This window comes from Nansenia antarctica (assembly GCF_963989245.1).
Source record: "Nansenia antarctica genome assembly, chromosome: 8".
NCBI classification, from domain to species: Eukaryota; Metazoa; Chordata; class Actinopteri; order Argentiniformes; family Microstomatidae; genus Nansenia; species Nansenia antarctica.
This window is the reverse complement of record NC_137678.1, coordinates 52,640,723-52,654,802: the sequence shown is the minus strand read 5'-3', so window position 1 is coordinate 52,654,802 and position 14,080 is coordinate 52,640,723. Positions and strand designations below refer to the sequence as shown.

General features: G+C 43.0%; 1 protein-coding gene across 1 annotated transcript; it reads right to left on the bottom strand.

The window, feature by feature from the left end:
- Positions 1–164: 164 nt before the first annotated feature.
- LOC308164395 (Fanconi anemia core complex-associated protein 100-like) lies at positions 165–5,588 on the bottom strand (the record flags this gene model as incomplete). The annotated part of the gene is made up of 5 exons (XM_080538496.1): positions 165–169; positions 3,820–3,957; positions 4,126–5,084; positions 5,169–5,296; positions 5,439–5,588. The coding sequence occupies 5 exons, from the start codon at positions 5,586–5,588 to the stop codon at positions 165–167; spliced, it is 1,380 nt and encodes a 459-aa protein (XP_080394622.1).
- Between the last annotated feature and the right edge of the window lie 8,492 nt (positions 5,589–14,080).

Genomic DNA, 14,080 nt, shown 5'->3' with positions numbered 1-14,080 from the left:
AGACAACAAAAACATCAAAAACAATCCTCAACAAACAAACAAAAAGAACAGAACAGAACAAAGATACGAGCAAGCTGGTAGCCCTTCCTCAGAGAAGACAGCACACTAGCTATTGAAACCAGCTCAGTTAGTTATAGCTAGCTACACTAGCTAGTTGGCGCAGTTCATCCTAATGGTGGGAAAAAAACACGGAATCAGAGAATGGAAACACTCGTTGGGGTTTGGCTAATATCGTTAGACAAGCTTGTCCACAACCCAAAAAACTTCTCTCACCAACGTTAATCGAAGTTTCGGGATATATTTCATCGACACAATGCCTTTGACAACATGACACTTGTTGAAAGTTCAACATGAACCATTTGTGAAGTGTTGAACCATTGCAGCTTGTTGCTATATTGCTGAAATAGCTGGCTAGCATATAACGTATAATAAGCATATACTAAGATGAGTTTGAGTGGGTACTTGGTGGTCACACAAAATATTGACACTTTGGGCACAATTTAGACATGTTCACTATGGGGTGTACTCACTTTTGTTGCCAGCTGTTTAGACATTAACAGCTGTGTACTGAGTAATTTTCAATGGACAATAAATCTATACTGTTATTCAAGCAGCACACTGACTACTGCTTGATTTTATTATTTATTAAAATGTATCTGGGTTAAAGGACAGCACGACGTATAGACGCAATTTAAACCACCACTTCTGCTAGGATAACTATGCTAACTGGGACATATTCTGACAGTTTAGAGGGGTTTAATAACGGTTTTAATGCATTTAAGATAAGTAGAAAATATAGCCGTAATATAGCTGGTTTATAATGATGGCCAAGCGTAGACTCGAGGTTGAAAAGACGTCTATTGCTCACTGGGTAGTGTCTTCTATGGATGCAATGCAGTTAGCGACGTCGATTATTATTCACGAGAGAGAAGTAAATAACATCAACTAAAGACTAAAGATGGATGTTGGTTTTTAAGTCGCTGCTAGGTTACACTTGAGCTAGTAACCTAGCCTAGCATTTCAACTGTCTTCAGCTAGCGAGCTAACTAGCCACTATGGCGCATATCTGTCTTATCAACATTGTACGACAGTTACAGCTTGTAGAATACTTACTAAGCTGTCTATTAATATACAGGCTGTTCATTTAGCATTAGATCATTATTATAATTATTATTTACCTTACAAAGAGAGGTTAAATACAGAAGCGTCTTCCACAGTCTTCCAGAAGCGTGTAACAGTCTTCCATTCGATCGGCGACGCACGTGCAGGTGTCAATCAGACAGCACGTGACGTTAGAATTTCTAGAATATTCTATCTCAATTTTTGTCAAAATTGAGTTTTTTACATAATCTGATCCATTATGTAGGTGTTTATTAATGCTTGTGTGGTGTTATCTTTAAAAAAACAATCATTTTTTTAAGTTAGTAATTAATAAAATACAAAGGTTCCATCTCACAAGCGCACAATCAGCGCGTCAATCAGACATCACGTGACCGTGCAGGTGTCAATCAGACATCACGTGGTGCCACGCAGCAGACTGACGTCATTATCACGTTGATTTCTGTCATGACAAGTTAATAAACTCCTAAAAAAAAGTTTGGAAACGTTATTTCAGTCGATTCTTCCTCGCCTTTAATAATACCAATTGGTATTGTTGGTACTGTATTTTATATCGTTGGAAAGCCTGATTAGTCACCTTTACAACGAGGAACAACTTGTCTTGTAAGGGTCATGCATTCGTGGAATGAGCATCACAGATAAACGTGTGGGTAGCGGCCCAAATTTTTTTTCTTTCAAATCCCCTGCAATATGTGGCATAGTTGTGGTATGCACATTTGTTTTTTATAGCTATTTGACCAAAGCCAGGAAAATAAGAAGTAAACCACCAATAACAATACTACTACGTAGTAGGAATAATAATAATAATAATAATAATAATAATAATAATAATAATAATAATATAATTTGTGTAATGATTCTAACTGGATTTCTATTTTCTATTCATTATCCATTAATAATGTCTATTCATTATCCATTAATAATGTCTATTCATTATCCATTGTGTATTCATTATGAATTCATTATGAGGCAGCTCAGAAAGGGTCAGTCTACATTACACTGCCTTCCCAGAGAATCCTATCGATGTTTTGAGGACACATCTCATCAGCTCGTGAGCTTAGAATGATAAGGTTCTATCTCCGTTTAGAATGATGAGGTTCTATCTCCGTTTAGAATGATAAGGTTCTATCTCCGTTTAGAATGATAAGGTTCTATCTCCGTTTAGAATGATAAGGTTCTATCTCCGTTTAGAATGATAAGGTTCTATCTCCGTTTAGAATGATAAGGTTCTATCTCCGTTTAGAATGATAAGGTTCTATCTCCGTTTAGAATGATAAGGTTCTATCTCCGTTTAGAATGATAAGGTTCTATCTCCGTTTAGAATGATAAGGTTCTATCTCCGTTTAGGGCAGTTCAGAGATATTGAGCGTCAAAGTGTTTACATTCCATTATGTTTTGTGAGATGGAACCTTTGTATTTTATTAATTACTAACTCAAAAATGTCAACGTTTTAAAAATAACACCACACAGGCATTAATAAACACCTAATGGATCAGATTATGTAAAAAAACTCAATTTTGACAGAAACGGTACATTTTAAGACCTTTTTAGACCTTTTTTTTTTAGACCTCTTTGAATAGAATTGTTGACCTATTCGCAACACCATATGATAGCTTTTTGTCATCCTGCCGTCGCTTGCCAATCATTTCTCCCGGGGCAGCGAATTGCCTTTTTGGGGGGGTTCCAGCTTGATTAATTTCGTTTCGTTCGTTGATTAATTTCGTTTGTTCATATCATTGATCCTGAAGAGCATATTGTTAAGGGGGCTATTTGACATTGAATGGTTAGGGTTAGGGATGACACAACGCAGAGACGAGAGACATCTGAGATCAATATCCTCCACCATAATCAATAACTGAAAATGATCAGATGACTGAGGACCCAGCAACCTGTGTTTTTCTCCAGCTAATTGGTACCTGTACTGTAGCAATGACAATAAAGACCATTCATTCATTCATTCATACAAACGAAACACAAAACACGAAACCTTGTTATTTCATACGTATTAACACGTGACAAATAATTTAGTACTTACTGATAACAATAATAAAACGTTATTATTATTATTATTATTATTATTATTATTATTATTATTATTATTATTATTACTGTCTCGAAACACCGTGATGACGGAAGGTTGGATGATGATCCTTGACTGAAGGAACATCACACACCTGTTGACGGGAGGATTTACGCCTAAAACCAAAGTCCATAAAGTTCCCCTACGTTTTGACCTCTACCCTGTTGCATACTCACCTTTTTAACAACGTAAAATCTGTTTTTCAAAAAGCAACAGAGCAAAAATAGTAATAGTAGAAATAGCAATTTAATAGAGGCTGCTTCTTGCTGGGTCGCATCCACCTGCGACACCATCTGTCATACTTCAACTCACCACTAGATGGCGATAGTAGCGCGATAATAAATGGAAGAACACGACCAGGTCCATGAACCTGTTTGTCAGATGGCATAACATTGATTTCATGAGGTGAACATTAATTATTGAGCTCTTAAATGCAAAATGCCAACGTCCACGGTTGCCAGGTGGGATCGACAATTTCCAGCCTAACCACAGTCTAAAAACCGCTAAATCAAAACCTATGGTCAGAAAACCGCTATTGACTATTGGGCAGCTGTCCATCTCCTGCCCCTAAACTGTATGTCTGTTGCCAATGATGTTTGTAAAATAACATTTAAACAAACCTGAATTCCTGAGGTCTCTGACTCTCTGGTCCACAACAGAAGAGGGGAGCTTGGGTACTCCTCTGTCTTTGGTCCCCTTAGGCAGGGTCACCCTCTGGAGCCTCCCTTCCAGAGACAATCCCACCAGCTGTACGGCACCTGTACACACACACACACACACACACACACACACACACACACACACACACACACTATTAGGCCTACTTAGGCACACACAAGCTTTCTATAACTCGGAGAACAGTTACACAGACAGACAGACAGACAGACGCACACGCACACAGAAAATGAGAGAATCTGTTTAATCACCTAGGGTGTTATGTGAGGGTCCAGCCAGGGCAATCATCCTGCAGACATTCAGGCTGATGGGGGTCTGGAGGGCAGCAAACATGCTGGATGACTCCACACCCTGACCGTGTCTCTCCATGTGGCCTGGCACCAGGCCCTCTCCTGGGCCTCCTCTCTCTAGTCGCTCCACTATGAGATCCAGGGCCAGGAGGTCTGAGCCTGTGCTGTAGTAGAGACACTGCTTGTCCACACACCCACACAAAACAGGCCCTGCCACACACCCTTCACTAAAGCCTGCCGCCTGCTTACCCCCCTCCTCTGGTCCCCCTTTGCAGGTCTGGACCAGCAACGTCCTCCCCAGTCGACCCATCGCCACCAGACACTGTGGAACCGACCCATTCTCTGTGACCACAGAGGTTCCAATGTAAATGATTGGCTGCTGGAGACTGTGCAGAACTCTGACATGAGGAGGTCCTGGTTGCCCTGGAGAACGCAGAGGGAGGCAGCAAAGGCGCCCATCAGGCAGACCGCAAAGGATCATGGGTGAGTTGATGAGGGCGGCGCCGAAGAGGAGCTTGAAGAGAAGGGACTCCAGGAGGAAATGGCCTTCACGCTGTGGTGTCTCTGATGATGATGATGATGACGTTGATGGTGGTGGTGCATCACTGGAGTAGACACAAGCCAACACGGGTTGAATGACCAGTCCTTGGTCGTTGTTTTCCTCCAAGTCGTCATGGAGACCAGCCAATACGACTGGGAGGCTGAACTCTGCGAGTTTCTGGAGGCCGCCAGTTGTTGATGACGACTCTGGCGCTCTGTAGAAGGTGAACCACCAGGCAGACTCTCGTAGCGAGAGGGTCAGGAGAGTTGTGCCCACCAGGATTAGAGAACGCACCCCCTCGTCTCTGACAGCTAGCGAATCAGAAGACACCTTTAGCAGCACAGGGTCAGGGGCCTGATTGGTCAAAGGGGTTGGAGTCCTAGGGGAGAGGTGAGAGGGTGAGATTCATGTGTGAAGCAGGATAATTGGTGAAGAGGTAGCCTGAGTACACAAAGGTTATTACCTGGACTGGGGAGGTGACAGACTGACACAGTACACGTACACGCCATCATTCTCACAGACAGCATAGACACGCTGCTGGTCCTCACTTTGCACCAGGTGACCCACGGAACCTGGGAACTGAAGGACAGCCTGGAATGAAAATAGTCAAGAATCAGACAACATTTGAGGTCCATTAGATGGTCACCTGACCTGAAGAGATCAATGATGTCCAATTGACAGGTTAAAATTCTGCCTTTCTGTGCTTTACTCTTTTTTCAGTATGTACACTTGCCGTCAGTTTGCGCTCCTGGCAGTTGAAGACGTGGACCTCGTGCCCCCCGGTCCAGAGCAACACATCTGTCCCGGACAGGACCACTTTGGCTGTGCCAGACGAAGGACATCCGAACTCTGCCAAGATTTCAACCGCACATCTCGCCTCCATAGCCGAGCCCTGGACCAGCGAGTCAACAAGTGTGCCAGCAGGGTTTGCTAACTCTTCTGAAACTGACCAGAGACAGTGTAACTCATTACACATATATATTTGTATGGTATTCGACTTATATGTTGTATTCGTATTGTATTATTGAGGGTTGAAGAGGACTGCATTTTATTCCATGGGGAGGTCTGAAATTACAGGAGGCCTATTATGCACGTTCCATTTTGTTGTTGTTTTTTCGAATCCTCAAAATAAAAATGACATCAAAAATGTGATTTCTTTATTGTATTTCTATAATTTCATCAATGCAACGAAACATAATACATTAATATTGTAATGGAAGTTAAACTTAAAGCACCATCGTACAGCAGAGTAGTCACGTGGTGCGTCATTCTCTCCACGTGCGAAAACTGGGTTCTGCCAGGGTTGCTCGACTTAATCAACATTAACAAATACATTTTTGGCAGATTTTGTCTTACATGTGTCAACATACATGTCCATATGTATTATAGTTAATGTTTGTGTTGCTGCGCTCTGTGTAGAGCGCGTTATAGGTGATACAACCATCCAACCTATATTGTAGGTTAGTCTGCAACGTTTTGTTACGTTTCTGTGCGTACTAACTATGAAATCTAATCCTGCCGGCGCCACTGATTTTGATAGTAGGCTAATATAGCTAATATAGACACTTACAGCATGTGTTGCCTTCATTATAAGGCTTATATAAGGCTTTGAATTTTTTGCGGCTCCAGACAGATTTGTTTTTAGTTTTTTTGGTCCAATATGGCTCTTATCAGCACTCATGGATTGCCTCTTATCCAATCAAATGACTTGGTCTCTTTATGACGTTGAGCCCAGTTGTGCGCTCCGGCGCTCTCAGAGCGAATTTACGAACGCACGCAGCCCATATAACACACAACCTCCTCACTCTTTCTCTCACACACACAAACACAAACACACACACACACACAACCTCACTCTCTCTCACACACACACAAACACAAACAAACACACACACACACACACACACACACACACACACACACACACACACACACACAGGGACACCTCCGGGACATCATCTTTGCCTCTCATAGCAGAACCATGCGTTAACACTCGGGCTACAGGCATGGCATTCATCACACAACGTATACGTCCATAAAACCACCAGAGGAAAACACGGGGTCGATGAGAATCTGCGGCAGGTTATAAATAATAGAAAACCTGCCTAATGGGTCGGAGGTTTGCAGCATCACAGAAGAATACCCCCACTTGATGTGATTATTTCGCCTGAAATTCCCCGAAGGCCGTGTATTATCTTACATAAATACACGGGGAAACTTAATACCCCAACTTGTTCTCATCCGAGTCCGCCATTTGCCCTTTCGCCCGTGAATCACGAGGCGAGGTGGATTTATTGTAATGGAAACAACGGTCTGAGTACTCTGTGCTAGCTAGCCTAGTTAGCTTCTCAACACTTGGCTAGAACAGTTTGGGGAAAAAGGTTTTATCTGACAGACTTTAATGGTCAGTCTTACCTGTAACTGCCTCCATCGTTAACACCGTCGTGTAGTAACAGTTTCAAACGTTCAAAGTAACATATAAACATATAAAACTATATGAATATAGAATTGAACTGAAGTCCTGTATGTTGCGTGTCTTTAATCCCCGCGGTGATACTGTCATATCGGCTCGCGCTTATATATAGCCCGGCTCGCGCATATAAAGCCCGCCAAAGCAGCCTGTAAACAGGGTTGCCAGATGGGATTGACATATTCCTGCCTAACCACAGTGTAAAAACCACTAAATCCATAAAAATACAAAAAAAAGCCCAAAACCTTAGATTATCAGAAAAACTCTAATTACTATTGGGCAGGTGCCCAAATGCTTCCCCCCCCCCCAGCCCAGTGTGATCAAAAGTAGCCCCATTACATGGTAACCCGCCCCACCTGGCAACCTTGGTCTCGCGGTCTATCGCGAGATTGTGTTACTGTAGTAAAGCAGACCTGTTACAGACCCTTGTACTTTCCTGACGTAAAAAGAAAAACCTAGCTAGCTATACACAATTACGTTACTCTGAGGTACTTTTGCTAGAGGAGTTTTTTGTCCTGTGATAGGCTACCTGCGTCAGTACCACGGACAGCTCCAAGTACGACATTCAGCTCTATGTCAATACAACCCAACTTGTGTCCTCAATAAGTTTATTAAAGCCGCTAGCAGATGTGGACGAATTAAGCTAGCTAGCTATACTTACCCATAATTGATGATTGTCGTAAGAGAATATAGGTCCTGATTCAAAAATCGGTGGAGCGGGTAGAACGTGACGTTGACGCAACGCTAGGTGGAGCGGGTAGAACGTGACGTTGACGCAACGCTAGGTGGAGCGGGTAGAACGTGACGTTGACGCAACGCTAGGTGGAGCCATATAAATCATATAAGGACTGTTGCTAAGAATCTCCCTGTCCTCACAGTCTACAGGTATGCTAGATTTTAGATTTATGATTGACTATGAGTATCACATGTGTGAACATTTAGAAATGTATTAAAGGCAAAAATAATAATATGGTCCCTTGCCTGGCGCTTTGGAGGGCCTCGCCAGCCAGGGTACACACTTTTTTTTTTTTTACCCTGCCTCACGCGAGGCCCTCCAAAGCGCGAGGCCCTGTGCCACCGCCCCAGCTAGCCCCCCCTAAAAGCGGCCCTGCATTAATATTGTAATGGAAGTTAAACTTAAAGCACCATCGTACAGCAGAGTAGTCACGTGGTGCGTCATTCTCTCCACGTGCGAAAACTGGGTTCTGCCAGGGTTGCTCGACTTAATCAACATTAACAAATACATTTTTGGAAGATTTTGTCTTACATGTGTCAACATACATGTCCATATGTATTATAGTTAATGTTTGTGTTGCTGCGCTCTGTGTAGAGCGCGTTATAGGTGATACAACCATCCAACCTATATTGTAGGTTAGTCTGCAACGTTTTGTTACGTTTCTGTGCGTACTAACTATGAAATCTAATCCTGCCGGCGCCACTGATTTTGATAGTAGGCTAATATAGCTAATATAGACACTTACAGCATGTGTTGCCTTCATTATAAGGCTTATATAAGGCTTTGAATTTTTTGCGGCTCCAGACAGATTTGTTTTTAGTTTTTTTGGTCCAATATGGCTCTTATCAGCACTCATGGATTGCCTCTTATCCAATCAAATGACTTGGTCTCTTTATGACGTTGAGCCCAGTTGTGCGCTCCGGCGCTCTCAGAGCGAATTTACGAACGCACGCAGCCCATATAACACACAACCTCCTCACTCTTTCTCTCACACACACAAACACAAACACACACACACACACACAACCTCACTCTCTCTCACACACACACAAACACAAACAAACACACACACACACACACACACACACACACACACACACACACACACACACACAGGGGTCAGGTAGGGGTCAGAGGTACTGCACCTCTTTGACATGAACCCTTTGGAAATCCAGTACACGTGTGTACAGTTGTGAATCAACTACCTAACAGTCGTATCATCAGTAAAAACCTTCCATGAGAACCAAATTCAGAAACTTTCCAGGATTTCGCCCCGCCTCCCTCCTCTAGCCCCGCCTCCCTCCTCCCTCCTCTACCGTCTCCGGCTTATAGCTGTTGTTTCATGTGGTGCTGTTGATGTGGTGAAATGAGTAGCCTATGGCTAATTAAAACGTAACATACAATAATACAGTAAACACCTTTGTGATCTCAATAAAACATACAATAATACAGTAAACACCTTTGTGGTCTCAATAAATATCTCCCTCCTCCCTCCTCATGTAAATACTGATACTCACGGACAAACCTCCTCCGGTTGGCTTTTTAGCTTTGACAGGTGGCTAGCTAATCAATATTGGACATGAGTCAGGGCTAGCTAATCAATATTGGACATGAGTCAGGGCTAGCTAATCAATATTGGACATGAGTCAGGGCTAGCTAATCAATATTGGACATGAGTCAGGGCTAGCTAATCAATATTGGACATGAGTCAGTGTCTTGGCAAACTCAACAAGAAACCAAGTACAGTGCCATTCCTTCACAGACAGGGAAGGAGAGCCCAATTTCCCCTCCCTAGAGAAACTCAGCCATCCCAACATGGGTTTTTGGCCCCCATTTCCCCCCAGAGGCGAGACATGAGATGACAGTCTTGGCCTGCACAGCTGAAGTCAATTCACTAATCACCCAGCAGCTCACCTGAACAATCACCACTCCCTGTAGTCTGCAGTCTCACAGTTCAACAAAGACACTGTGGCAGGAACATATGCTATTGCAGTGCTGTGACCAAAACCAACTGTTTGCAGAAACCAGAGTGGCTGACGGTGAGATGACTTGGCTGTGTGTTATTATTTGTTTGATATCTTGGATTTGTTTATGGTAAAGTTAAAAGGGCGGTACATAATTTTGGGAAAACTATTTCATTACTTGTAAAAATGTTTCATTGCATTGTAAATTCCTTCATATTGTTTCTTAGCCGCTTATTTTGTGTTTATACCTTTTCAAAGGTTTTTCACCTGCTACTACTACTGCTAAACTTGTAAATCTGATGAAAAAGAGACAAAATTAAGTCCAAAATAAAAGGAGAAAGATAATTACTGTCTGGTCATTGGATGCAGAAAGAGTGGAGTCCCAGTGAAACTCTGGTCAAACAGTCAAAGCCCTTTCAAGTTAGGGGAAGCACAGAAAACCACAGATAACTTGACAGTCAGGGCTAGCTAACGTGTTAGCCGTGTGCTTTTGCAATGACGTCAAATGTAAATAGGAAAGTGGTTTTGATAACAGTGATTGCTGCTAGCTAAGCTGCTAGGATGTCCATCAACGTTAGCGAGACATGCTAAACTATTGAGGAGCATTGGGAGGGAAATGTTCCAAGTGCGTCTATCATATCAAAGCATATCACGTTATTATACGTCTATCATATCAAAGCATATCACGTTATTATACGTCTATCATATCAAAGCTAATCACGTTATTATACGTCTATCATATCAAAGCATCTCACGTTATTATACGTCTATCATATCAAAGCTAATCACGTTATTAGCTCAAACAAACCTCCTCTACCGTCTCCGGCGGTTCTACCTGGTTCACCTTTCCTCCTCTGGGTCATCTGGGCTCTCCGTTTTGGATGTCTGTCCATTGTTGCGGCTATTAATAACAAGTTAAAACACCTTTGTGATCTTAATAAAACATACAATAATACAGTAAATACCGTTAATAAAACAAACCGTCATGGAATGTTGGGAAACAATTCAAACTGGCGCTCGCGCGGCGTCGTCACTGTCACGACAATCGCACGAGCTCTGTCGCAATTAATTGAAAACAGTCGGTTGCTAAGCAGCACACACTTCTATGAGATTTTTTTTAATTCTATTTAAATTGTAATTTTAACTTACACATATTATTTAGATGTCATGAATGGACGTGTTATAATGCGCTAGCCTATGACATAATTCAGTCGGTCGAAACACAAAACCTTGTTATTTCATACGTATTAACACGTGACAAATAATTTAGTACTTACTGATACCAATAATAAAACGTTATTATTATTATTATTATTATTATTATTATTATTATTATTACTGTCTCGAAACACCGTGATGACGGAAGGTTGGATCCTTGACTGAAGGAACATCACACACCTGTTGACGGGAGGATTTACGCCTAAAACCAAAGTCCATAAAGTTCCCCTACGTTTTGACCTCTACCCTGTTGCATACTCACCTTTTTAACAACGTAAAATCTGTTTTTCAAAAAGCAACAGAGCAAAAATAGTAATAGTAGAAATAGCAATTTACTAGAGGCTGCTTCTTGCTGGGTCGCATCCACGGAATGGCCTCAATCAAGATGGTCCTAAATCAAAAGGTTAACTGCATTTGAAATTAACAGGACAAGGAGGTGAAGAAGTAAGAGGAGGAGGAGGAGGAGGAGGAGGAGGAGGAGGAGGAGGAGGAGGAGGAGGAGGAGGAGGAGAGGCAGAATGGAGGCATACAGGAGCAACTTGCAGCTTCTAAGCAGACCATTGAACACTACAAGGCCCTGTATTTATGACTCTATACTGTTGCAGGTATCATCCTCTATACCTCTATACTGTTGCAGGTATCATCAAGTTATTGTTGATGTCACATTTGGCAGATTTTATTGCGGTAGTGACAGACTGCTATATTTTATATTTTCACTAATTTGGCTGATAAACCTATATAATAGATCTTCCATAATGTACATCTGAAGACCTGCATCACTATACTGACAGCTTTGCAGTTAATGACATATTTGAGCGTTTTTGCAGCCTTTATTCGCAGAGAGAGAAAGGAAAGGAGGAGGAGAGGCAGAATGGAGGCATACAGGAGCAACTTGCAGCTTCTAAGCAGACCATTGAACACTACAAGGCCCAGGTCAGTGTGACGACTCCTACATACAAAAACACACCACTGCTTACCACAACACACATACTCTCCATCTGAGATGCATGTATAACAGGTCTAGTCTATACGATATGAAAGTCAGTGCTGTGTTGAAATGATGTTACCTCCATCTCTCAATATTGTTAAAATGAAGATCAAATGTCTATGTTTAAACATGACTATGTATTCATAGCCAATCAGCCAAAATAACATAATATTCCTGAGTTCTGTTAGTGAATAATCAGGTCATGGATTCATGGATTACTCTCTTGCCAGGTGGAGAAAGCCAAGAGTCACTACTCTGGAAAGAAGCACCAGCTACAGGAAAGCCAGGATCAGGTACATGAACTGCAGGGCACCCTGGAGGAGAGGGAGAACACAGTCAAAGCTGTCACCACTGAGTTGATGCTGCTCCAGACAGAGTTGGATAAGGCCCAGAGCAGTGAGAAGATCCTCAGCAGCAAGGTCACCAAGCTGGAAGCACAGGTACACACACTCCACACATGTTTAAATGTTGTGAGGTGGCTCTGAGACAATTGCAACATTGGTAGTCTGTATCAACGAGCGGCTCGTGCAATCTTTCCCGCTCCAGTTTGTGATTGTGTTGTCGTGCTGCCTATGCAGCCCTCAGACTAAATGTAGCAGTTTGCACTAGTTGGGTGCTCATTATAAAAACACCAACCCTACATCCACGCTATAGCTGTTTTGTTTTGATCAGTTTAGGCAGATAGTAGTAATAATAATAATACATTAGACTTATATAGCGCTTTTCTAGACACTCAAAGATGCTTTACAAACTGAAAAGACCGAGTAGTAATTATAAAAAGACACAAAAATAAATAAAAGAAAGTTATTTTTATTTTTCGTGTCCACAAGAGAGTCAGTTACAAGGCTTGGCTAGATGTGGTTCAACCACAGCTGAACACATTGCTGTCCCTTCTCATTGAACTCTGCCAAGTCCGTTGATGTGCGGGGCGGTTCCAGCAGGGGGCATATCAGGAGGTGCTGCATGGTCTGTGGTTCAGTGCCACAGTCACACACAACGTCCCCATCATTTAGGTATACCCATTTGGCGAGAGTGGCTTTTGTAAGTCCAACACCAGATCTTATCCTGTTTAGGCATTTCCACACTGCGTAGTTGGTGTCTGCTCCAGGGGGCAGTGCCTCGCTCGCCTTTAGCTCCATTGTTGTTGCTGGTGGGAGTTTGTCAAGCCTTTCTTCCCACCGAGTGACTCTTTCACTACTTGTGCTCGGTGTTCCGAGGGGCGGGACGCTCTTCAGGAAACTTTTCCTTGATTTAAGGCGGCTTTTGGCTGGCACATGGCCAAAGAGAGGATGTCTTTGGTCAGTAGACTGTTGTTGGCGCTCTTTTTTGCTTGCTGCATTTCGTCGTATCTCTGGTGGGGCTATGCCTGCCAGGATGTACAGATGGTCTGTTGGTGTTGGTTTCAGACAGCCTGTGATAAGGCGGCAGCTAGCATTGAGGGCGGGATCCAGCTTCTTGGCATGGGCAGCTCGCTCCCATACTGGGCAGGCATACTCGGCAACTGAGTAGCAGAGAGCTAGTGCGGTTGACTTCAGGGTCTGTGGGTTAGCACCCCAGGTTGTGCCAGTGAGCTTGCGGATGATGTTGTTCCTCGCACTCACTTTACACTTGGTCTTCTCAGTGTGGGTCTTAAAAGAGAGGCATCTGTCCAGGGTTACCCCTAGGTAGACTGGGTGCTCACAGTGTTCAAGGGAGGTTCCTGACCAGCTGACCTTCAGTTGGCGCTTGGCTTCACTGTTTCTCAGGTGGAAGGCACACACCTGTGTCTTAGATGGGTTTGCACGTAGGTGGTTCTCTTCATAGTACGGTGTTAGCTCTGCCAGAGCGTTGGAGAAAGAAAGTATAGGGGCCTAATTAAGGTAGTGCTGGGGACACATGGGAAGGGGAGGGGGAGAGGGTTAACTGGTGAAGGCAAGCTTGAAGAGGTGGATTTTGAGGGCCTGTTTAAATGTTGGGAGGGTGTTGGCCTGTCTGATGTGGTTGGGGACCGGAGGGACGG